This window comes from Vanacampus margaritifer, chromosome 7 (genome assembly GCF_051991255.1).
Source record: "Vanacampus margaritifer isolate UIUO_Vmar chromosome 7, RoL_Vmar_1.0, whole genome shotgun sequence".
Lineage (NCBI taxonomy): Eukaryota > Metazoa > Chordata > Actinopteri > Syngnathiformes > Syngnathidae > Vanacampus > Vanacampus margaritifer.
This window is the reverse complement of record NC_135438.1, coordinates 27001689-27023489: the sequence shown is the minus strand read 5'-3', so window position 1 is coordinate 27023489 and position 21801 is coordinate 27001689. Positions and strand designations below refer to the sequence as shown.

General features: G+C 41.0%; 2 protein-coding genes across 5 annotated transcripts in view; both read left to right on the top strand.

The window, feature by feature from the left end:
* Positions 1 to 21801, top strand: part of LOC144055726 (vacuolar protein sorting-associated protein 37C-like) — a 73705-nt gene that overhangs the window by 42898 nt on the left and 9006 nt on the right. Inside the window, exon 6 of one of the 3 annotated variants that reach the window (XR_013294924.1) lies at positions 7657 to 7718. The exons of 1 other annotated variant lie outside the window; for it this stretch is intronic. Coding sequence is in view for 1 of the 2 variants with exons in the window: in XM_077571981.1 (XP_077428107.1) it covers positions 1432 to 1467 (36 nt within the window). In the remaining variant the exon portion in view is untranslated. Of the gene's footprint in view, positions 1 to 1431; positions 1902 to 7656; positions 7719 to 21801 lie in introns of those variants that run through there. One more of the 3 variants, XM_077571981.1, reaches the window with a different exon arrangement.
* Positions 8288 to 15141, top strand: LOC144055728 (uncharacterized). 2 transcript variants are annotated; one of them, XM_077571985.1, is made up of 3 exons: positions 8288 to 11089; positions 11793 to 11929; positions 12418 to 15141. In XM_077571985.1, the coding sequence occupies exons 1-2, from the start codon at positions 10588 to 10590 to the stop codon at positions 11813 to 11815; spliced, it is 525 nt and encodes a 174-aa protein (XP_077428111.1). In that variant the 5' UTR covers positions 8288 to 10587; the 3' UTR covers positions 11816 to 11929; positions 12418 to 15141. The 2 variants fall into 2 exon arrangements, with proteins under 2 accessions (XP_077428111.1, XP_077428110.1); XM_077571984.1 differs by having other exon boundaries at positions 12334 to 15141.

Genomic DNA, 21801 nt, shown 5'->3' with positions numbered 1-21801 from the left:
TACAAGATGTAAGCATTGAACATGCATATTTGGAAAAGATAGGCAACAAACTTTTTGTGCCACTTCAACGTTTTCCGTGTGAATGGGTGGTACGAGATGTTTTGATCCATCTTGTCCACTCCATTCATCTTGGAATTGTAGTCCACAACACAAATTTTTTTTTTTTTTTGTGCCTTCCGTCACACCTACACTGTCCGCATTTCATCTTTATGAAACGTTGTCACCATCCTCAACAAACGTTTGTCCTGCCATGCCACAATCAAAACATTTGTGTTGTGCCTTACCAGTTTCCCCCCCACCCCAAGGCCAGTGTTGGTTAGGCACGTTATCTCACTGGGTTCACCCCTGTTCTTCCTCAGCGTTCCACAAACATTGGTTTGCCAGGAGACGTTCACACAAAGCAATAGAGTTGTAAAAATTGTCCATGAATAGTGTGTACCCATTTCCTGGCAGACGATCCAGTAAGTTGAACACTGTATCAGGGAGAGAACAACTAATGCCAACATAGGGTTCCATATTGAAACAATAGCCGGTTTGGGAGTCACAAAAAATGTATGATTTGATCCCATATTTGACCGGCTTTTGGGGGTTGTACACCTTGAACCTAAGACGTCCCTGGAAACTCATCATTCCCTCATCAATACAGATATTCCTGCCCGGTTGAAACAGTTCCTTGAACTTGCTTACAACATGATTGAACACAGGACGAATTTTAAATAGTTTGTCGTCTGAACTGTGTGTCTCGTTGTCGTTGAAGTGCAGGAAACTCCAGATGAGCTGGAAGCGGTTTCGAGGCATCGCGCGACTGAAGAATGGTGTTGTCTCTATTTCGTCCTGAGTCCAATACATTTCGATACTGGGCTTGTTTATATACCCAGTAAGGAATTGGAGTGCAAAAAACGTTTTGAGCTCAGACACAGACACTGGCTTCCAAGCACGACTCCTGCAGTGTGGCAGACTTTCAGCCCGTTTTTGCATTGACTGACGTGCAAATAAGTTTGTCTGATCAGCAATGTGCTGCAGAAGTTCGTCTGTGCTGAAGAGCTGCAGGAAGTCAACTGGCCGGGTTGAATTCAGCTCTGCTGCGGCACCTCTCGGTCCTGGCTCCGCAGTAAAGGGGAATGCGTTTGGCTGCCAGCCTGCTTCATGCCAGCCAGATTTTTTGGGATCTGCAAATATACATTTCGATATCATATAATATTCATTTGAGATCAGTGTGATGCAATATATATATATAAATATATATATTTACGTTTTTTCTTGGATCCACTGGTTGATGGACCTTTATTCTGCTCACTCTGAGGAGCGTCACTCTGAGCTGCAGTTGAAAGAAATATATACAATTACAATAATATCGAAAGAGCGTTTTCTTTTGTTGTTGCGGTGTATTGAAAACACTTTTTTTTATACCTCTCTTTGTCGTCTTTGCAGTGGGACGTCTCTGTGAGCACGATCCACGATCTATGAATGCACATTCACGTTACACGAGGTGCTAGCAGCGTGCTGGAAAAGTATCTCATAGCAAGTTTGTGTTTACCTTCGACGTCTTCTGCGGATGAAATACTGTCCGAATCACTTTCTCCGTGGTCAGACTGTACCCACTCCTCCAAAGAATATCCATCGGACTCAGGATACTCTTCGTCGTCGTTCGATTGAACGTCCTCGTGCGGAGAAGTGCTCGGTCGTGCACCACGTTTTCCGGCGCTAGCACCGCTAGCCTCCGAGGCCTTAAAACGTGGTCGAAGCTGCCGCCGCGTCAACGCTACAACTTCGGCATCAACCTCATTGTCGCCATCATCATCACCTTCGTCGGATTTAACGTCCTCGCGTGCAGAAGTGCTCGGTCGTGCACGACGTTTTCCGGCGCTAGCACCGCTAGCCTCTGAGGCCTTAGGACGTGAACGAAGCTGCCGCCGCGTCAACGCTTCAGCTTCGGTGTCAACCTCCTTATCACCATCATCATCGCGGTCGTCATAAAGGTGCACTTTAGCACTGGTTGATGCTTCTCCTTTTCCAAAAAATTTATCAAGCGTGAGCTGCTTCTTACCGTCGGTCGCCATTTTTCGTCTCTCCTCAATTCTCGTCTACTCCTCGACGCTCTAGCCCCGCCTGGCCTTTTATACTACTGACGCCCACCCGATCTTGTCAAAAGAGAGTCATCCCTGCCCTCTAGGGGCCAAAAATAGTCATTAGGCACAACAGACAGGCTGGAAACTTTCACCAGACATGCGGAAGGGTTTCCTCTACCCGTTTAAAAAAAATAAAAATAAAATCATTGAATGACGTCTTTAGACGTCATTTGCAGTGCTCCGTAGGTTTTTACTTGACGTCTATAAACGTCAATGGCAGTGAAAGAGTTAAAAGACGTTCACCAAGTTTTTTTTTTTTGGGGGGAAACGGGTGGAGGAAAGAAAGCCTTGGCCAGCTGTGCTGAAAGTATCAAGCTGATCTAGTTAGTATAATGCCTATTTTTGGCCCCTAGATGGCAGCGATGACTCTCTTTGGACAAGATTGGGTAGGCGTCAGTAGAAAACGTGAGGCGGAGCTAGAGTGTTGAGGGGACAATGGCTGAGGAAGCCAAAATGGCGACCGGTTGCAAGCAGCTCACGCTTGGGCATTTTTTCAAAGACGAAAAGCATCGTCCAATGCTAAAGAGCACATTGATGACGACGATGATGATGATGGTGACTCCGAGGTTGACGCCGAAGTTGGAAGCGTTGACGCCGAAGTTGGAAGCGTTGACGCGGCGGCTATGATCACGTCATAAAGCCTCACCGGCTAGCGATGCTAACGCCGGAAAACGCGGAGCACACCGAGCACTTCTGCTCAGGCGGACGTTCAATCGGACGACGAAGAGTGCCCCGAGTCCAATGCATATTCATCGGAGGAGTGGGTGGGTACAGTCTGATCACGAAGAAGACACTGGTTATGGACTACGATGCCACCATGAATGGAGCGGATAAGATGGATCAACCACCCGGTATAGGAAGTGAAGGACAATGAGGAAGCCAGACGTAACACCACCGTAACGTCACCGTATCATGATCCTGATAGTAGACTTGATGGCAACATGGCCAAACACACACTGCAGTATATACTTGCTATTCCCCGGAAAAAAAGGCCAGCAAGAAAGTGTAGCGTCTGCACACGAAGGGGCCATCGCAGTGAAACTAATCTGTTGTGCAAATCCTGCTGCGTCCCCTTGCACGCAGGGGAGTGTTACAAAAAGAAAAACTGTATTTGAAACATCCACACAATTGTAAATAGTACCACGGTTGCACACATTTGTAAATAGTTTGCCAAATTGTTACACTGTTGAACGTAAATAAATGTATTTTGCTATCAAAAAACACTTTTTCATTGTTGGTGGTAGTGTTTTACAGAAGTAAAGCACTGTTTAGGTGTTTGTGGCATCATTCATGGAAAAAAAAAGGTGTCAAATTCACTAGAGTGCATGAAATATCGTTTCACAAAAAGCTTGATTTCTCCGTATTTTGTTTCAAAGCAGAGCATTTGGGTGAAACTAACCATTTTCTATGGTTGATTACTGAAAAACGGAATAAGGTAGAAACAAACTTTTTTTCTGATGAAAGATGAGAGTTCAATCTTTCATTTGGTAGTATGTGTGTTTTCATAGTCCAAACACAAAATTTTCTGTGGACCTTTACAGATCAGTCAAAATGCTTAAATCGGCTGGCACTGACAGCATCCCTTTTCTGAAAACGTCTGGCAGTCAAAGAGTTAAGTTCCATACCATTTAATCATTATTACCGATCTGGCCCACTTGGTAATATAGGCATGATCAACATCTTAAGGCTTTTCTGACCATTTTTTAACTGGATCCGTTCTACGGGCTTGCCATAGCAGATAAAAATGTTTTGTCACCACTAGGTGGCACTATATGTACAACCAAATATTATCATATATCTGTCTTTAGGCCGTGACTATTAATATGGTTGTGAAGTTTGGTATTTTTTGGAGCTTATGCAGAGGAGTTTGTAAGCATTTTGTCTTGTCTTTGAAAATATGAAACACAAAATTTAATGTCCCGCCCCCATCAAATAGTATTTCGAAAAAACTCAATATTTTTTCCCCTTTTGTCCCAATTAACATGGTGCAGGCCAAGTTTAAAGTAAATCCGATGGCACGTCTAAATGTGCAAAAATTGGCAAAAATCTGACATTTAAAAAAAAATCATAACTCACTTCCTGTTCATTTGAGCATATGGCTCCAAGATACTTTTTTTGTAGGTCTTAGGCTCCATCATATACCTGCAAAAACTCTCTTCTGAGCAAATATGAGGTAGGTCTTGGAAAAAAACATCAAAAGACAATACCATGTATTTCTTTTTTCCAGTCGGTGACTCTAGCACTTGGAGCGATTATTTGGGTTGCCATAATGGCTTATGAGAAATTTAGACGGTACTGAGGGGAGTTGTAATTTCCTCAGCAATCTCTGGGGCACCACGTTGACTTTGCTGGTTTGTAGGAGCAAAATAAACGATAAAAATCCTATTATCAAGTATTCATAATCTGAAGTGGCTGGCTACCTTAGTTAATCATGGAGTTCTTTGTTTTCATAAGAGAATTACTAATCCACTCAGTAAACACAAATGATTCGCAAAATGGAATTTCTAGACAACAAATTTATTTAATAAACACACAAATATCAGTCACAGTCTAACCTATTGATGAAATGGAATAAAAATGTGAATCAAAGATAAAAAGAAAACATGCAACCTAAGTAACTAAGATAAAAAGGGAATGAAAAAGGTAGATAAAGATGGAAGCGTTTGACCTGTCAATTATTATTTTTTTGAATAAAAGCGTTGCACCAGTAATATATGGTCAGATTGCAATAAACAGCGCACTCACGGACTGGACGGGAGTCTCTGGCTGATGGCAAAGTGCACGCGTGGCGTGGAGGCCGCGGCAGGTCCTTAGCTGGTGCACGTCCCGGTTGGTGGTGATGTACTTGCGCGGTTGAGAGGCCACAGTCAGTTGGTATGGGTGCTGCGGGGTGCCTCGGGCTCACGGCTGGACAAACACACGCGTTTTGGGGATGCGCAGGGTGGTTGCGAGTCCTTGCTTAATGCGTGCTTTGGGAGCGTGAAACTCAAAGAGTCCTTTTTGAACTGAAAACACAGAGTTAAGACACGCACACACATTCCCCAGGGGGAAATGTTGAAAAAGGCAAATAAAATGGGCAAATTGAGGGTGACGGGCAATATTCGTTACACACTACAATGAAATATAAGTTCGTAGATGTCTTCAGGAATGGACTCTCATTAAATGTGTGAAATTTTGAGAAGCTTTTGTCACAGTGAATCAACAGACATTGTGGAACCGTAATTGCCATGTCACGATATTTAATATTTGATCAACATGTTAAGTCTTTTCTGGCAAACTCGTCACAGTAGAGAAAAACGTGAAGAATGACATTTCTTGTATAACCAAATTTTACCATGTAGATGTCTTCAGACCGTGAAGTGTCGATCTCGACAATTAATCTGCCATAACGGTGTCGTGTGTGCTCGTTCCTAGCTGCGCATGTGCACTTCGAGTGTTTGTAGTATGTAGCCGCAGAGCTTCGGACTCAGCCATTCATCGTTGTAGCTCCACCAATCTCACCGCATACTTTGAAAATGGCTGAGAGCGACTGCAGAGACTGGTGAAGATAATAATGAAGATGAGGTTGTACGTTCTTGACATTTGATAGGTATTTCTCCCGGACGAGCAGGAGAGCTGGTAGGATGGTCGTCCGCATGTGCATTTTTTAAAAAGTGACAAAGTGACGTTGTCTTCTACTTTTCGAGAAGATCCTTGAAAACACCTTTACAATGTGAAGTTTGGGATTTTTTGAAGCATGTACCAGGGGAGTTATTATTTCCTTTTTTGTGACAAATGAAATACAAAAGGCACAATTTGATGCACCGCCCTTGTCATATAATATTTCAAAAACTCGAGATTACCCCCCTCCCCCCCCAAGTGTTATCCCTGGTCTTGAGATTATACAGGCCAAATTTGAGGTCAATCGGAGGAAAACTGTTAGAAAAGGGGGCAAAAAGTATGATCCCTGTGAGTGTACAAAAATGGGCCAAAATTGGACATTCAAAAAAAAATCATAGCTCACTGCCTGTTCATTTTAGGATAGGGCTTCTACTGACTTTTTGTACGTCTCAGGGTGCTACACATGCCTGCTGTTTTGTAACCCTAGGCCAAATGTGACGGGATAGTGCTCCATTAGGAGTCGCTACAGAGCCATTTTACAGTTATCATTTATGACAACTTTAAAATCTAACGTTTTTCACCAGGCCCACAAGTTAGCAAAGTTTGGTGAGTTTTCATACATGTTTAGGTCCGCAAAAATGTGATTCATTTCGAAGAAGAGAGAATAATCATTTTTACAGTTACAATAGAGTTGATCTCAAATGATGTCGTTTTCCTCATGAATATGCATAAGGTGTAGTCAATTTACATGCATGCTGTGTTGTGTGTTGCATGTGTGTTTGGTGAGGCACTAATTGGTTGCTATGGATACCTGCACACATGTGGCTTGTGAAGCAATCAACCAGTCAATTTATAAAGGGCAGTTACAGGTGTGCATGCTAGGGTTTTTTGACCATAGGAAGCGGAACATTTTTTCAATCGCTAGTGCGTGTAAGTATGTGACCATTTTGAAAGTGTTTTTGTGTTGTTGTTTTTTTACCCGAATCTTTTAGTCATTTTGGCACCCGGCCTTTTTGTTGGTGTTTTTAAGCTTTTCAAGTGACTACAATTTACAAATAAACTGTTTAAAAACGTACTTTCATGGCAGACATCATTTTTACATAGCACACCACGTTTGAAACGACTTCAAGACCCTCATGCAGGACTTTTGCAGTGGATTGCCCCAACATTTGTTGAAAAAAATGGCTTTTTCCTTCTTCTTTTTTTGGATCCACAACATTGAAAAGTAGCGCTGCACTGCACTCCCCTGCCCATCCGTGCCAGCTGATTCCACTCAATTGGATGCAGACAAGCATAGCCTCGACAAAGAAAACGGTCAACATCAGTTTACTGGATTTTGCAAGGGCCAAAGACGGATAAATACGTTCTATTTTAAATGTTTTAAGTGTCTTAAACACGTATTTCTATGTTCTTTATGCAAGAGCATACAGAAGGCTTTGATGCAACTTTTTAACTGCAGAGAACGGTTGAAGCAATGGTAGTAATTACAAAAACTGCCAACAGGTGGCAGCAGAGTATAAGAGATCAACCAGGGCCATGTTGCAACAAGCTGATTTCCCCACAGTTCTAAACATATTTGTGACTAATGATGAAACTTAACAACATTCTAATACTAATTGCTGCAAAACAAAAACAGATAGAAATATACTTTTTTTTCCTGATGAAAGAAGAGACTCTAATCTTTCTTTTAGTAAGTTCCATGTTTTTAGCAATAGCAATAGAACACAATATTCTGTGGGCCTTGCAAAATCAGTCAAAATCCAGTAAAACAGCCGGGACTGAAGAGGGTTGCTTCAGTGAAAATAGCTGGGAGTGAATGAGTTAAAAGCTTTGTTTCAATTAATATGCTAATCTTCTATTTTGGGTTCAAATTTTTATATCCGACTCAGAGGATTGAGTGCCTCACCAGTCACTACTTTGTCTACAGGTTCTAGCAGATGTATTTCTGGAGGGCTCTCTGCCATTGGACTCATTCCTTGACCGCTTCCTTGTTCTACGTTCTGTTGCTCATAAAAGACGTGCGCAAATAGAGAAATTCCAGGAGGCCATGCAACAGAAAAGAGAGGAAAAAGCCACAGCTATAACATCATCACCAGGCATCAGCCAAGGCCCTCCTGTTAATCAATGGAATCCACATACCACAACAGCAACAGCAAAAAATCAGCAGGAACAAGCAAACACCAATTGCCAGACCTCCAGCAATAAGAATGAATGCCTCCCTCCTGCGTTACTGACAAGCTCTGGCCCAGTCATTCCCTCATCACAGGTCCTGTCTTTTCCAGGCTTACCTTTTACCAGGCCAGCATGCAGACCTGTGGCTTCAGTCCCTTGCCCTTATCCAACTCAGTCAACTTTCTCTGTTCCAAACCCAGGATCAGCTTTTGGCCAGTACACACAAAGCCACCCCCAGAATACCGCAGTGTACCCAGCTTCATGTAGTGATGGTGGTTGTAGCTTTCCAAGCAGGTCTGCTTACTCCAGTTCTCAGTCACCAACTGAAAGACCCTTTTGCACACCTGGATATGGAGTACCCCAGTCATATTCTTGAAAGTATCTAATTGCTCTTTTTACCTCTACTAATGCCTCTTCATTTTACATACATTATCCAAATTAAATAAATGTGTATGTATTTAATTATTTTAAAACACGTTTCAACATCTATGTAATTATTTCAATATTTATTTCATGTTTAAATTTTGTCATACCTATCCCCTCTGCTTCAAACCCCATCAAAGTCTGTGGGTGGGCACTTAGCGGAATCGACAAGTTATCGATTGCCAAATTAATCAACAACTGATTTAGTAATCGAGTAATCGTTTGGAACCATTTTTTTAATTAAAAATTGTCCAAATCCTCTGATTTCAGCATATCAACAGTAATCATTCACTGATTTATGTAAATCCTTCATGAAAAAAGACGGATTATCTTCTGTGATTACAAACAGATGTTTTTACTTTGGAAAACAATGACTGACGGTACAACATCAATCCCCCCTTCTTCTTTTTTTTATCACTATACGAAGATGAAATAAATACCAATCACAAGTTAATAAAAGGGAAAATGCTTTTGTAATATATTTTAATGCAAAATTTAAATGAATATGATTAGTCGATTAATCGATTGAATAATCAATAGATTAATCAATTCTAAAAATATTCGGTAGTAACAGCACTACTTGAAAGTTTACATACCCTGGCCTAGCCTTAAACTTATGAGCACAACTCTAAATGTACAAGATAAAGTAATAGGTAATCACTGATCTGAATATATGACTGTATAGCCGAGAAGCCAAGACTTTTGGAGCCGCGAGGCCGCCATATTGCTCCTTCTAAGAAATGTTTCTCGGCATACAATCCTATACATTTACAGTGTTGAAATTGGAGAACATTTGAGACAGTACTTAGTAGAAACAGCATTATTTATGATGTTTTAAATTTGTTAAACATTCAATTGACATTTTACAACTTGCTTTAAATACATGTATGAATTATATGCTTAAACTTGTATATCTTTTTATTTAAAAGTTATCATTGTAATTCAACAAAAGATGACTGCCAAATGTAACATTGGGGTCTAAGGAACTGAGCGATAAAAGAAAAAGGGGCTCTTCAAAGTAGTTTATACAGTAGTCTGCTCGCGAGATGGCCACCCTGTGAGACGAACACAGGAGAAGTGACAATGGCGGGTGATTCAAATACAACAACACGCGAGATATTTTGCTGTAAAAGCATAAGCAAGATAAGGAGGTTGCTCAAAACGACTACGACACGGCTATCCGCCATTGTTGTTGACAGACTTGCAGTTTGCACGGTCACACGAGAATTGGAGCATACATCATCAAACTATGACAACACGTCATCATCGAGCTACAACCACTACATCATCACTAGAAAAGTATCCCACATATGGTGTCCACATTGCAACGTAGGGGGCACGTTTTGAAATCTTTCCACTCTGGAGCCCGGTTCCCAAAGTGATCAATTTCAAGCTCTGAAACTGCGCCACCGTGTGGACAAACTGCCCAAACGGTAAGAAACTTGTGCAGATACATTGAAACGGGCTTTCGTGTGGACAGGGCCTTAGTCTCTTGTCTTTTGTTCAGTCTTTGTCGGTCTATTGTTTGTCTGTTGCTGTTAAGAGTTTGTGTTGATGTCATGCCTTGTTTGACCCCCACGTCTTGCCATGCTACTTGAGTTTTTGTTTTTGTTGCCGGTCAGTTTCGTGTTCACCTCCTAGTTTTTGTTTAATAAAAGAAAAGCCCTTTTTTTGGATTTCACCTCTGCCTCCTCATCTCTGCTTCCCTGCACCTGGGTACTCAACCTCACCTCAAACCCTAACAGAATGGACCAACCACGACCGGACCGAACAGGAAGCTTCCGTCCCCGACCGGCACACCGCTGGTTGGCTCCCAAGCGCCGTCAGCCTGCCGCCCAACCCCATTCCCTCCATGTACGTTCTGTTTCTCTGTCTGGTTCCCCCTTGTCCTCCGTCTCCCATTCACCCGATCCCCTTAGTTCCCTTAAGTCCCTGCCCTATGCACTATTTTACCACCCCATTGTTTTACATACACAGATTCAGACTCCAATATCAACACAGACTTACATTTTTTAAGAGCATGTTTTTGTCGTGGTTTTCTTTTGATGATTTATTTTCCACACTTAAATCTCCGTCACCTCGGTTCCCAGCATGTTCATCACCCCAGCCTCAGTCGTGCACACCACCTAGCCCCTTGTCACCTTCATGTTGTGATTATGTCCCCACGTCCCTTACCTAGTCTCGGTCTATCTAGTTAACCAAGCCACGTCAGGCGCAGCCTCGTCCAGCCGCAGCCATCCTCGTCTGCTGCAGTCCCAAGTCCATGATCCTCGTATGTTGCAGCCCCAAGCCCATGATCCTCGTCCACTGCAGCCCCAAGTCCATGATCCTCGTCCGTGGCATCCTCAAATCCCCGCCCCAGCTCCACAGCACCCTCAAGTCCCCTCCACGGCAGCCTCAAGTCAACTCGCCTCTGCTCCGCCAAGTCTCCTCGCCTCTGCCACGGTGTTCTCAAGTTCCTGGTCAGGTGGCGCAAGTCCCGCGACTGATTCAGGATCCACACCAGGCGGCGCACGACCCGCGGCCGTCCTCTGATCTTGTTTTGGCGGCGCAAACCACGCGTCTGCCTTCTGGTCCTCGTCCGGCGGCGCACGAGCTGCTGCCGCCTTCTGCTCCCATCTGGCGGCCAGGTTGCGCTCCTGAAATGCCCATCAGGCTCCTCTCGTCTGGCGTCCGGAACACCCTCCTGATTGGCCCCGTCAAGCACTTCTCATTTGGCGTCCGGGATGCCCTCCTGACTGGCCCCGCCGGGCGTCTGGCGACTGGTACGCCCTCCTTACTGGCCCTGCATGGCAATTCTTGTTTGGCGTCTGTACGCCCCTTTCGGGCTGGCCTCTTTTTTTTGGGTGCTTTTTTTTGGTCTTTTTGTGCTTTGTGAACTTCTGGGAGCTGTCCCTTGAGAGGTGGGGAGTTGGAGGTACTATCTTGTTTTGGTTCTGTGTGGTTGGATTTTTGTTTGATTTTGGGTGTTCTTGTTGTCCTTTGTGTGATCTCTCTGTTTTGTTAGGTTTCCCCTGTGTCCGTACCTTCTCTCGCCAAGCTTTATGTGGTCCACCTGTGTTTGCCTGCCCTTCCTCGCGTGTCAACTAATCAGTGCCCTCAACTACTTGTGTCTTGCCCGAGTGTGTATCGTCATGTCATTTAGTGTTGGTGTATTTATGCTGCATTCAAAAATGGTCGGAAGTTGAATTGATTTTTCCAAGTTTTGACTTGAAAGCGTTCGAGGCGAAAGTAAACAACCAAAATGGCGTATAGTGATAATTTTGTTATTTTATTTTGGACCTCAAAACTCATTTTGACCTCCAGCAAACTGTCTTTCTCGCGATTTTGCTCCATTTATTGTTTTAATCTTATTTTATAAGCATTTCATACAGTTCAGTAGTTGTAGTTCATTATGTAGGCTGCAAATCCCGGAGCAGCAGAGTAGGGGATTAAGGTATTCGTTTCTTTTGTTTTCTAACTTGGAAGAGATCGCATGGACCTCAGGCTGAGAAAATAACGAAGACGTCACGTCGGATGGCCTGGATTTCAGCAGTGAGAAGAAAGGATCTCACTTTCAAAAAAGCGTTTCCCCACGTGTGTTTGTTCTCTGCATTTTCATAAAGGTAGGGGAAACTTTTAATGGTATTTTGAATAACGTTACAAAATGTATTACTTGTATTCTATAATTATTTATTGTTTTGTACTTCTCACACCAAAGTCACGTAGTCAGAATACTTTGATGTCCGCATTCCTCCACATTAACATCCAGTCACTGAACACACTTCCTAGACAGTACTGACATCTAGGGGTACATCAATACAATGTATTTTAATTATTATCTTTATTATTAAAAAGACAAATGTAAACAGCCATATTCAGCTATCAATCAGCAATGTGGAAGCACTGGTATGACCGCCTCTTTTAAATTCTTGTGTTTATGTGCGTGCGTGCGTGTGTTGTTTTTAAAGGATTGTAGTCGGAGCATTGTATGATCCAGTGTGAAAATCAAACCTAATGTGTGTTTCAGGTGAGCCAGCATATGAAATGATGGAGAGTGACCCAGACTGGGCCCCATCCCTACATCTTTGACACACATCTATCAAACCAACAGACCCTGACGCTCTGTGAGACAAAGGATGCGGGAGGAGACACGGAAACAGACCCTTCAAGCAGCAGAGACAGGGATACACCATGATGTTTTCCCAAGGACTGCATACATTTCATGATATGGTGTCATTTCTGTATGCAAATTTGAGACAGTCCACGAGGTAATGCGACACCAGTTTGTGGAGGCCTTTGGACACAGAGTGGCAGTGATTATTGACTGCTTTGAGATATTTCCAGAAAAACCATCAAACCTGAAAGCACGTGCCCAAATGTTCTCCAGCTATAAGCACAGCCACACCATGAAATATTTAATAAGTTTGACACCAAACTGAGCCTTTTTTTGTCAAAAGGCTGGGAAGGCCGTACAGATTATGCTGAACAGTGGTTTCCTTGACAAGTTGACTGGGGACCTAGTCTTGGCTACGACCGGTTTCGACGGGGGAGCTCAGCTCGACAGAACAACGGCAGCAGCAGAAATTATTGCAAAAACACCGAGAGGACTGGGAAGCAGAAAACACTTGTTTGAAAAAGTGCGAGAAAGCATCTATCAAACGCACTGTACTGTCTCCCGGTGTAGTTTTAACATAGTCCATGGTGGGCTGACTGATCTTAAGCAACATACTTCCAGTGGTCGACACATGCGGAATACTGTACAAGGTACAACTAGGGAGCCTTAGAAAAAATGTGTTGTCCACCAGGCAACGCCAGAGATAGATATAGTATGTAAAGAATGATTCTTTAACCCTCTGATCAAGGTTAATATGGAAATGTGCAATGAATGTCAGTGTTGTATGGAAAAGTAAACACATAATAATTTTTGGGTGTTATAAACAAGTAAAATTGATTAACAAGTACGTTAAAATAGATAATACATAAAAGTAATCATTGATGAATAATATATACACAGCCTTACATTGATTACAAGTTAAAACAGGTATGTATATATTTTTTACTGTACATGCAGTTGATTTTACAACACTATAAATATATACAGTATTAAAGAGCCCCCCCCCCCTAATTTAGACAGTTGATATACGACACCTTAAATATATACAGTAAAAAAAATTATTTTTTTTTTTCAAATTTAGAGGGGATTGCTGCAGAGGTAGCCATATCTATCACATTGTAAGCATGGTTTGAGCTATAACTCAGCTGACTGTGCTCTAAGGCTGATTGATTAGAACATTGAATGACAATGGAAAAATATATGGAAAAAATAGTCTCCACCTAATGTGAAATTGAGCTAAACATAAGTTACAGGATGAATGTTCTGCTTATTACTTATTGTTTTATATTAATGTATACAGTTTTAACCAGCAGGATAAGTTTCTGTTTGAGAGATACTTATTTTGATAGGTTAATTTTGTTAGTTTGTATTAAAGTAAATTTCTCGATCATAACTTTTCCATGCGTTAATATCATTCAAAAATATGCATCATATTCAACTTGGGTTTAAATAGTCAAAAAATTTTTCACCTACAAAAAAAGCAAAAAAATCAGGCCAGCAAGATTGAAGGCAATCAGGTCGGCCGTCCTTGTCGATAAGGTGTCCCTTATTTATGTATAGCGTTGGCAACACTAGTTTCTATTTCACCTTAACAGAATGGACCGACCACGACAAAAAAAATGTCTGCAGCGCAAAACAAAATCCTAACCTGCGCTGTTAACTGATTTACTGTTTGTATTTTGGTTTGTCGTCACAAGTCAAAATGGTGGTCTTATGCTGCACATAATGTGCGCAAATAAGTAAAAACGGTATTGTCCATTAGCGTATGAGGAATTTTATGGGGCCCCCTACTAGCTTGAGGCCCTAGGGAACTGCCTAGTTTTGCCTGAGTCCGTAAGTCCGCCCCTGACTGCAGTGTGTCTGTACGTTTTGTTCTGCTCCAAACATTGCCTCTAGTGCTACTCACACTGGTGTATAGAAAGTGTGAATGTTTGGTGGTGGTCGGAGGGGCCGTAGGCACACACTGGCAGCCACGCTTCCGTCAGCCTGCCCCAGGGCAGCTGTGGTTACTTAAGTACACACCGCAGTGTAAATGTGTGAGTGCATGAATATTGTATCCATTACATTGTAAAGTGTCTTTGAGTGTCTAGAAAAGTGCTATATAAATCTGATGCATTATTATTATTATTATTATTATTATTATTATATACACGTACATATGTCCTACTCCACACTCACACATATACACACAAACACAATATATTCCTGGTGCTACTTTCAACATACAGTCGTTATGGAAGAAAGAGGAAAAAAGACATTCAGCAGACCAAAAAAAGAAAACAATAATTTATAGAAATAGTAAGTAAATACTATATCTAATATACTAATTAAACTCAATAATACTAATAGTATTGGGCTAATTACAGGGCCTCAAATATTTGCTTCCAAACAAAATCAAACTGTTTTTGTTTATTATTGTCCGCTGATATAGTTCTCTCAATATTTTAAATAAAATTACATTAAAGATTTCCATTTACTTATTCCTGGAGGGTCTGTATTTTTCCAATGTTGTAACAATAACTTCTTATAAACTAATTAAGAAAATTATTGTCATTAATTTATACTGGACTAGTCAAAGATTTTCATTGGTTGTAACTGAATATGTGTAAAATGTAAACATTCCTTCCATCTTATTTTTGAATATAAACTTTGTATGTCACTGTCCCAGCCATCATATATTTTACTTAATAAATCATTGCTATTTTTAGCATTGATAAAGGATTTGTAAAGAGCGCTTATACATTTATTTTTCTGATTATGTTGATCTAAGAGGTACTTTGCTGTTACTGGAACTCCGTTTTCTTTAATCCATTTTTTTTAACTGTGTATTTAAATAATTCAGAGTCGTTAAGCTTAAATAAATCTTATAATTTATAAATTGAAAATATTTTATTTGAAAAAATTATATCTGACAATGTATTCACGCCACCATTCATCCAAGTTTTCCACATTAAATTATTACCTTGAATTCTAATAGAAGGATTATTCCAAATCTTAATCTGTAGTGGAGTACCTATCTCTACCCCCAATAGATGCTTTATTTCCCCCCACAAATTTAAGGTATTATTAATGACAAAATTATTAATTTTAACTTTTAGCCTCGAAAACATAATAGATGGTAAACCATTGGGTTGCAATTGGTGATTTTCAAAATCCAACCATGAATCTTCGTTAGTATTATTAATAATACGATCAATATAATACATCTGAGCTGCTACCTGATAATCTAAACTAGGGAGATTTAAACCCCCCTCTTGCTTTAAATAAAATAATAAATGATTTTTATTCTTGGAGTCTTTCCAGCCCAAATAAATGAAGACATTATTGAGTTTATTTCCTTAAAAAAAAAGATTTTGGTTGTGTTAACGGTATACACTGAAAAAGATAAACAAACTTAGAAAGCCACATCTTCTTAATCATCTTTATTCTACCAATTAAATTGAAACACTTTAAATCGCGATATTCATTAAAATGTTGTTTAAAGACACTTTTCAATGTTAAAAAATATTCTTATACAGTTGTTCTTTATTTGCACTAATATAACAGCCACAATATTTTGTCACAACTTTGTATTCTTAATTGTTTAAATTTTATCCAATTTTCCCCGGCTTTAACCAACAGCTAACAATTTCAGTCTTACTAACATTTAATTTATAACCTGAAATTTTCGAAAATTTATTTATTATGTTAAGCACACTAGGGATTGAGTTGTCCACATTAGTTAGATATAGCAACAAATCATCAGCATATAAACTTAATTTATATTCATTCTTACTTATGGTAATTACAGCTATACTTTCTACCATCGTGAATACTGCAGGGAACAACAGACACCCTTGAGCAGTACCTCGGTTTAATGAAAAAGGTTCTGATGAAACACCATTGGTGTTAACGTGTGCCTTAGGAACTTTATACAAGGTTTTTACCATATTAATACATTCTTTGGGAAATTCAAACACCTCAGGAGGGTGCCAGAACTGCACAAATGGAAATCTGACTTTTTTAAAACGTGCTACTTTTAATATCGTGACATGATGACCTTCTTATAATGACTACATTTACATGCAGGCAATAACCCTTTAAAAACCCGAATATTGTCAATATTCGGGTTTTATAAGGCCATGTAATCAAGCGCAATAATCCAAATATGATCTTTTTAAGAACTGGGTTACTTGCATAACTGGAATTCTTGCTCTTATTAACGCATTTGGAATACCTCGATCAATCGGGGCAATGTTTTTCGGTGTGCACATGCTCGCTACTTTCTTCTTCTTCACTTATTTGATTTGCAAGGAATCTTGGGCCCAATCCCATTACTTCCTCTTCACCCTTACCCCACCCTTCTACTTCTTTGGAGAGGCAAAGACAAAAAATCTTTCTCGGAATTGGGAACGTACTAACACTATCCAACGCTACGTCGTTACCTAAAGCCGCCGCAGCTGCGTGCTGGTTGTGACGTAACGGACGCGACAATAGCGAGCATTTACTAAAACACACAATTGTGCCAATTTCGGCCAAAGTATAGAACATTCGATAAAACCACTATCATTATTATGGCATTCAACTAATATTAGCATACTTACATTTACATGTCTCCTGCGTTTTTTTGTTAATTCCTGGTCTCGCCATTAATTCTGCCATTGCTTCTGCCATTGCTTCACGCGGTGTTGCCAAAAGGGCGTGACTGTATTAAGGGAGAACCTAGGGAGGTCGGCATCTATCTTCGTGAAAAGGGACCTGCAGCCCTCGTCTTTAACCCTCCCCCTACATCTTAAGGAGAATTGGGAAACTCCTTTATTCGCGTGAACGCACATTCATAAGGAGGAGAGACAAAAGGAGGGGTAAGGGGCGGTATTGGGCCTTGGTCTACGTAGTCATGACTTATATGCGCAGCTCCGTCCTACTTGCTAAAAGAGCCTCCCTTAAATACATTGATTTCTCTGCTGCATTTTCACATGATTTTGTGACTCTACGGCGAAAACGCCAGTTTTTGCCTATATAAACATTCAGTAAACACAAGTATATAAATCCGTGTTTCTGGCGTGTAACCCACCGGAAATATTCAAGCCGTTGTCAACAAACATGACGCTCCCAGCAAAGAACCACATTTCTGCAGCAAGGTGGAAACCGACTACTTCATTTAGGATGATGAGTGACGTAAATATAATGTCTTTTATTGAACGTAGTAAGTTAAAAGCGGAAATGACGTTATTTATGTAATTAAGTTGTCCACGCGTCGCGGTCAGAATTGGTTATTTCTATTTAACACAAATGAGCATGTAGACGCGAGTACTGCTTTCCGCCAAACATGTAAACGTGTTACCTCAATTGTTTCAGAAACCGGAATTCTGACCGTAACTCAAATATTGACTGCAAGTAAACGTAGTCATTGTGGCAGTTTTAATATCGCGATATCACAATATTGCCGTTATCGTTACATCCCTACCAGAAAGTGGAGCAATGTGAGAGGGAGGGGGCAGCACGCATGTGTGCTGACTGTGTTGCTCGTAGCGGAAGCAGCAAAACAGGGAGAGAGAAGGAAGCTCTCACCTTATATAGTTTTCGTCCTACCCCCAGGCTTTGGAAAGGCGGTACCTTTCTGTGGAGGGGAAACTCCCTCTTCTGGCTCAAAAATTTTATTTCTCTTAATTAATTTAGATCTCTGAACATATCAACTTTAGTTGTTTCATAATGTTCTTATGTGTAGCAATGTATTCACGCTTGGCTGAATTATTGGCAGGTGGGATAATCTAAACGTGATAGATCTTTTTCAAGTCAGAACATTGAACATATGAACATTATTACTCAACGTGATGATCATGTGTTGTGATAATTTACATGGCAGAGAAATTACATTCGGTCAGGCACAATCTGTACCAAAGCAAGAAATACATTCATAAAAGTTATCCAAGGCTTTCTGTTGGAAAGATTCCTACATGTTGGTCTTTCGGAATGCCAGCAGGAGGAATAGTCACAGTTGTTCCAGTCAGATACCAGGCGAGAATTGATTAGGGTCTCGGTGCCTGGCCGACTGGCTTTCAATCCACATGCGAGGTGTCTCCCAAGGATTGTTGAGCCAGTTTGGCAACAAAATAAACACAACCCCAATTGTATTCTCTGGTTAGATGAAAAGGGTCTTGCAGACTCCCTGGGGTTGGTTGGTGTGGCCGTGTCTGGGAGGGGATACGTAGACTATCTTTAGTTTCCCCTGGTGGAGCGTCCCACGTTGATCTGACATCCATCATGGCAATATTGTTACAAGCTTGAATAGGAGAATATGCCCCATAATGAATATACACACAGGTCAAAATGTATGTTTATTTTAAGATACAGAAGTAACAATAATTAGCATAACATTGCAAACCTATGAAATGTAAGTATCGGTACAGTTATTGATATATATGCAATGGAACCTCAGTTTACAAATTTCAATAACTGGCGGAGTGCGGAGGTCGGGGCCAATGGGGTGGTGGCCCCCGGGCATTCATTCTGGCTTGAGGGGTAATAATTGGTGAGTTAAGCCTGGTTCACACGGCAAGATTTTAAAAGACAGAGAGACACCACACGTGAAGAGAAAAAATCGCGGGATTAACAGTTTTGAACGTACCACACACGAGCCGAGTTCATTTCATGAATGTGACGGGAAGTCTCGTAAAACCTCTCAAGATTAAACGTGACTTCCTAGTCAATAAACATGCAGGACCAGTCGCGATACTTCCTGGTTTTCAGCCGAAAAAGCGACATAAAAAGAAAAGGCGTTGTTTAAAGGAGTGTAAATGGGCTCTGGGCGCCGAGGCATCGCTTGCCCTCGGTGCTGGCAGTGCGGGTTCCTGTCCCACCCTCAGACCACGTTTATTTGTGTAGCATGTGTGTGCGAGTATTAAAAAAAAAAAAAATTAAAAAAAAAAAAAAATTGGGGGAGGAGTGTAATAGCGCAAGCACGTACTTTCTGCTGCGTCTTGACTGTTTTGATTTTGGATTCCTCGCCGGCTCGCTTTCTGATTGGCTGCACATCACTGTCAACCGGCTGCGCGGTGGTTTGTCCTCGGGGCACACCGCACACGGAGTGAAGTCGGTCCAAAACAATCCAATATGTTGAATATCCCCGATTTCCAAGGTCCTTCTGAGTACCGATATCGGGATGCTCCGTGTGTGGTGTCAACACACACGGCAGGATTATCTGTTAAGATTATCGTTTGCGTGTCAGTACCTTGCGATTGTCGGGTAGGGAAATTCGGGGCCAATTCTCTCCTCTAGGGCTTAGAGCAGTGGTGGGCAAACTTAGTCTTCAAGGGCTGGGGTTCTGCAGGTTTTGGAGGTTTCCCTCCTGCAATGCATCTGATTCCAAACAACAGAATCATTACCAGGCTTATGCAGAGCTTGCTAATGAACTGATCATATATCAGCTGTGTTGGAGAAGGGAAACATCCTAAACCGGCAGAACTCCGGCCCTCGAGGACCAAGTGTGCCCACCCCTGCTTTTTAGAGTCACTGTGGGCATGAGAAAATAATACATAGCACTTTGATTTATTTTCAATAACGACCGATTTAGTCATTGTATGAAATTATCATTGCTTGCTGCAAGTTGTTATGCATTATGATCAGCTGTCGCAATTGATAAAAGCCTTGCTGTTTTATTTCCTGTGTCGTTGGTTCCCGATCACCTTCTTACATTTTGAAAGTTTAAAACTCATTCTTATTTATACCCATAAACATTGTAGCCTACTGCTAAAACTGCAATTTTTCTACTTATGGGCATCATGTCTCTGTTAAACCTACAATCTTATTTGATTCTGGATATTTTACTGCTTTGTCTTTTGACCACTTGCTGGCACCATAGAGTAAATGTTGACTGAAAGTATTGATGCTTGATGGGGCTTCATTCATCATCACTAGTGGCATGTGTACGTTGGGCAAACAGCCGTCTTTCGTCTAACTTGGGTTGACGCTGAATTTTATCCAGAAAGTGTTTGAAAGCTTGATTTTATGTCGTCAATATCACTAAATTAGCAGTAACGGTAACAGAATTGTTCCAATGGGAAAAGTTAATCACTGTAGATCGCGCCATGCCATTATACCGTTGACACAATTATTCTTAAACGCCACTGTCCGCCACTGATACTGAAGAAAATCCACATCTACTGTGCTTTGCAGGCTTGGGGAGTAACGGAATACATGTACCAGCGTTATGTATTCAGATTATTATTATTTTTTTACCTGTATTCCATTACAGTACAGGAAAAAATTTAATCAGATTACAGGTACATTTATTAAAAATGGGGATTATTTCAAGGGATTACAATTACAATAGAGAGAGAGAGACACCGTTTTGCACTGTCGATGTTGTGTCCTCTACATGTAGACAGTTGAAAATGCTTCACAGACAAAAAGAGGAAGTGGCGACTGGTATTCACAGATTTATTTTTAGCAAAGAAAAAGTTTGAGCTGAGAGTTCTGCGGCATGCTACGCTAAAATTCTTGCTAGCTGCCGCTACACCATAATGTGAGTTACACCTTCCGAACAAATATCCCTCCCACCAACTCAACAACATATACAAGGCTAAACTCGTGACTGGGATAAAAGTTCATTTTGCAGTTGATGTCACGCATTGACATCCTCATAGCATTATTAGTGCATGCATGAGTGTGGGTAAAATGAGCTACGATGGGAAATGTTGCTTTCAAAAGCAAAAATTTTCCCTTTACTCCTCATTCCACATTACAGCAACAGCAGCTTTATTAGCAGGCATAGCTTTACTTTACCTCATTGGATGACTATCTATCTATCTATTGATCTATCTATCTATCTATCTATCTATGAATTCTTTCTTGAGTGACGCATGCACATTTCCATGCTCTTTTCAGCACTGCCATCAGGCGGTCGGCAGGGAATAGAACCATAGTTACGTCTATTGAAGAGGAATATTTTATTTTTCCTCTTTGCGTGTTCCAAAAATATGAAGACAGTTTTAATGTAAGAAAAAACACCTTTGCAAAAATGATTTAATAAAAAAACAGAGATCTCTGGACATCGTGACAGACTCCAAACATCACGTAACAGGTGGAATTTCAGAGTGCCGAATGTGTCTCTTCCGCGGGGAAGATGGCTTCTTATAGTTAAACAGACCGCCTCTCTTTCATTTGTAGACAAAACATACTCTCTGGGTACTTTTCCGTGAGCGATGGCGCAAACAGAGTCAGGGGTGTGTGTGTGTTCGAAGCAGATTCTGTTCTCAAGGACCAAATGTGTTTTCGCACAGAACACTGAGAAGGAATTTTTTTAGACCAAACAATATGTTCCAGCTTAAGGTCAAATTATACTGAGTTCAACACTACCTCACATCTACCAAGCATTTCGACATGGTTAATATAAAGAATTAA

Coding starts and splice junctions, on each gene's coding strand:
- LOC144055728 (XM_077571985.1), top strand. CDS start 10,588: ATGATCCTCGTATGTTGCAGCCCCAAGCCCATGATCCTCGTCCACTGC. Junction 11,090..11,792: donor CGCCGGGCGTCTGGCGACTG/GTACGCCCTCCT, acceptor CTAACTTGGAAG/AGATCGCATGGACCTCAGGC.